Source organism: Penaeus chinensis, chromosome 7, assembly GCF_019202785.1.
Source record: "Penaeus chinensis breed Huanghai No. 1 chromosome 7, ASM1920278v2, whole genome shotgun sequence".
Classification (NCBI taxonomy): Eukaryota; Metazoa; Arthropoda; class Malacostraca; order Decapoda; family Penaeidae; genus Penaeus; species Penaeus chinensis.
Window position 1 is genome coordinate 39,256,594 of NC_061825.1, and position 4,215 is coordinate 39,260,808.

Consider the following 4,215-nt stretch of genomic DNA (forward strand, 5'->3'; position numbering starts at 1 on the left):
TCTTTTTCTCTTCTTTCTTATATTTTTCTCTTTCCTTCTTATTCTTCTCTCCCTTCTTATTATTTTCTTTCTGTTCTTTCCCTTCTTCTTTCTCTCTCTTCTCTTCCTCTCCTTTTTTTCTTCCTCCTTTCTCTTTTTATCGCTTCCTCCTCCTCCTCTTTCGTTACCTCCTCCATCTGACCTTTTCTCTCTCCTTCATCTCTTCTCCTTCCTTCTTCTTTCCTTCCTCTCTCTCTTTCTCTTTCCTCTCTTCCTCTCCCTTCTCCACTTCCTCCTTTCTCTTTTATCGCTTCCTCCTCCTCCTCTTTCGTTACCTCCTCCATCTGACCTTTTCTCTCTCCTTCATCTCTTCCCTCTTCCTTCTTCTTTCCTTCCTCTCTCTCTTTCTCTTTCCTCTCTTCCTCTCCCTTCTCCACTTCCTCCTTTCTCTTTTATCGCATCCTCCTCCTCTTCCTTCTCCTCTTCCATTTGACTTTTTCTCTCTCCTTCATCTCTCCCTCTTCCTTCTTCTCTCCTTCCTCTCTCTCTTTCTCTTTCCTCTCTTCCTCTCCCTTCTCCACTTCCTCCTTTCTCTTTTATCGCTTCCTCCTCCTCTTCCTTCTCCTCTTTCATTGCCTCCTTCTTCGCCATTACTGCAGACTTAAAACAATAACAACAGCTCTCCCACCCTTGTCTCATCCTGCAACATCAGCATTGCAAATTCAAGCAACATATCAAGGCCAACTTTTCTTCTTCTCCTTTTCTGTTGCAACACTTCCTCTCACCCCCCCCCCTTTCCTCCCTCCCTCCCTCCCTTCCTCCCTCACTCTCCCCCCCTCCCTCCCTCCCTCTCCCCCTCCCACTACCCCCTCTCCCTTCCCACTAACCTCTCTTTAGGTTATTGAATCACTTACTGGCAAGCATATGTTATCGTGCTTGCGTTTCGCTCTCTCTCTCTCTCTCTCTCTCTCTCTCTTCTCTCTCTCTCTCTCTCTCTCTCTCTCTCCTTCTCCATCTCTCCTCTCTCTCTCTCCTCCTCTCTCATCTCTCTCTGTCTGTCTCTCTCTCTCGTCCTCTCTCTCGTCTCTCTCTCCTCTCTCTCTCTCTCTCTCTCTCTCTCTCTTCCTCTCTTCTCTTTCCTCTTTCCATCTCTCTCTCTCTCTCCTCTCTCTCTCTCTCTATCTCTATTATTTATCTCTCTCTCTCTCTACTCTTCTCTCTCTCTCTCTCTCTCTCTCTCTGTCTCTCTCTCCTCTCTCTCTCTCTCCTCATCTCTCGTCTCTCTCTATCACTCCCTCTCCCTCTCTTCTCCTCTCTTCTTCTCTCTCTCTATCTCTTCTCTCTCTCTCTCTCTCTCTCATCTCACCTCTCCTCTCTCTCCTCTCTCATCTCTCTCCTCTCTCTCACTCTCTCTCTCTCTTCTATTTCTTATCTATTCTCTCTACTATCTACATCAATCATCTATCATCTCTTCTCTCATCTCTCTCTCTCGTGTTCCACAGCCTCTATCTATCTATCTATCTATCTCTCTATCTATCTATCTATCTATCTATCTATCTATCTATCTCTTTCTCTCTCTCTCTCTCGTGTTCCACAAGCATTAGAGGAAATTAAATATCCAAGCTATATGCCTTCCTCTCTCTTCATGGTCATTAATTCATTCATTAGCAAGCATATATCCCCGTGCTTGCATTTGTGGGCTGATTGTTCAAGCATTCATAATTATTGGTAAACTATTGAATAATATACAGTCACAACACTTCCGAACTTTCCCTCCGCCATCAACAGCTATATTAGCAAGCATATGTCAGCGTGCTTGCAATGTACTAAGCCACAACAAGCATCACCAAGCATTACAAACATTTGCGAAACCGAGCCACAAGCAGAGATCCCAGACTCTTTTTTTCGCCACCTAAATTAACAAAACAAAATTTTCTTTACCTCTTCCCGCCCCATTAGTACTCAATTAGCAAGTACATATGTGTTAAGAGAAGCAACACAAACAGCATATTGCAAACTTTTTTCAAGCACTCGACGCATTTGTAAACTCGAGCTTGCTTAGAATCACAACAACAACAACAATAATACGACAGTCACCACTATTACTACCAGCTACTACTACCAACTACTACTACTGCTACTACTACTACTATTACTACTACCACTACTACAATTACTACTACAACTACTACAATAACTACTACTGCTACTACTACTACTATTACTACTACCACTACTATAATTACTACTACAACTACTACAATAACTACTACTGCTACTACTACTACTACTACCACTACTATTACTACTACCACTACTATTACTACTACCACTACTATTATTACTACTACAACTACTACTACTACTACTGCTACTACTACAACAACAAAAACAGCTACTACTACAACAACAAAAACAGCTACTACCACAACAACAAAAACAGCTACAACAACAACAACAACTTCTATAACAAACATCAACTTCACAAAGCATGACTCACAAGCACCCGACTGCATTCACACTCGCAAGCAAGCAACGCGCATCAGAGGCCAAAGCAGCTTTCAGGCGTTGTGGAAAGCCGACACTTTTTTCTTTCCGCTGAAGGTGTTGTTGTTGTTGGGAATGTTGTTGTTGGAGATGTTGGTGGAGTTGTTGTTGGAGATGTTGTTGTTGGAGACGTTGTTGGAGTTGTTGTTGGAGATGTTGTTGTTGGAGTTGTTGTTGTTGGAGATGTTGGTGGAGATGTTCTTGGGGTTGTTGGAGACGTTGTTGGAGTTCTTGTAATTGCTGATGTAGGTGTAGTTCTTGTTTTAGTTTTTTTTGTTGTAATTGTTGTTGTAGTTTGTTGTTGAAGTTGTAGTTTTTTATTATAGTTTTTGTTAGTTCAGTTCTTGTAGAAGTCTCTGTTGTAGTTTTGTATTTGTTTGTCTTGTAGTTGTAGCTGTCGTTGCAGTTGTATTTGTAGTTGTAGTTGTAGCCGTGGAAATTCGACTCCCCCCCCCCCCCCCCCCAGTCGCTGCGTCAACTGCCCTGATTCTTTGTTCACTCGCTAGAGGTCTCCACTTGAGTCTGTAATTAAGGAATATCAGCCTATTGTTTCTGTTTTTGTTGTTGTTGTTTGTTTTTGTTTTTATGAAGGTCTTGTTCTTGTTTTTTGTTTTTCTTTGTTTGTTTGTTTGTTTTTCTTCTTTTCTTTGTCTTCTTCTTATTCTTACTCTTCTTTATCATCATCTTTTACATCTTCATCATCATCATCTTTTTTTCTTCTTTTTTTCCTTCTTTTTTCTCCTTTTACTCTTCTACTACATTTCTTCTTCTTCTAATTTTCTATTCCTACTCTCTTTTCCTCCATGTTTTCCTTTGTTTTCTTTTTCCTCCTCTTCCTTTTTCTTTTTCTGAATCCTCCGCATATTCTTCTTCTTCTTCGTCTTCTTTCACTCTTCCTTCTTTCCTCCTCCTCTTTGCTTTCCTCGTTCTCCATCTCCTTCTCCCTTCCATCTTCTTCAAATATTTCCTTTTTTTCTTTCTTTTGTTTCCCTTCTTCCTCTATTTCCTCATCCATCTCCTCCTCCTCCTCCATTTATCTTATTTTTATCCTCCTTCTTTCTTCTTTCTCCATTTTCTTCTTTACTTATTTTTTCTCCTTCCTCCTTCCTCCTCTTCCTCCTCCTCCTCCTCCTTCCTCCCTCGTTTCCCTTTCCCCTCCTCTCCCTCCTCCCTTACTCCTTCTCCCCTTCCTCCTTCCTCCACCCTACCCCTCCTCTCTGTTCTCTCGATCTCCTCATCAATATCATCTCTATCTCTCTCATTATCTCTCTCTCTCTCTCTCATCTCTCATCTCTCTCCATTATCTCTCATCTTCTCTCTCTCATCTCTCTCTCTCTCGTCTCATCTCTCTCTTTCATTTTCTCTCTCTCTTTCTCTCCTTCTCTCACTCTCGTCTCACCTCTCATCATCTCTCTCTCTCTCACTCTCTCTCTCTTCTCTCTCTCTCTTCTCTTTCTCTCTCTTTCTCTCTCTTTCTCTCTCTCTCTCTCCTCTCTCTCTCTCTCCTCGTCTCCTCCCTCTCCTCTCCTCTCTCTCTCTCGTCTCTCTCATCGACGTCCTCTCCTCTCCCTCTCATCTTCTACTCGCTCTCTACATCTCTCGTCATCTCTCCTCCTCTCTAGCTATCTCTCTCTCTCCTCTCTCTCTCTCTCACTCTCTCTCTCTCTCGTGTTCCACAAGCATTAGAGT

The 4,215-nt window shown here is 42.3% G+C and overlaps 1 protein-coding gene across 1 annotated transcript in view; it reads right to left on the reverse strand.

Moving 5' to 3' along the window:
• The window catches only part of LOC125026984 (sushi, von Willebrand factor type A, EGF and pentraxin domain-containing protein 1-like), a 53,030-nt gene extending 51,095 nt beyond the window's left edge, over positions 1-1,935 (reverse strand). Inside the window, exon 1 of the mRNA XM_047615589.1 lies at positions 1,921-1,935. Within this exon, the coding sequence (XP_047471545.1) occupies positions 1,921-1,935 (15 nt within the window). The remainder of the gene's footprint in view (positions 1-1,920) is intronic.
• Between the last annotated feature and the right edge of the window lie 2,280 nt (positions 1,936-4,215).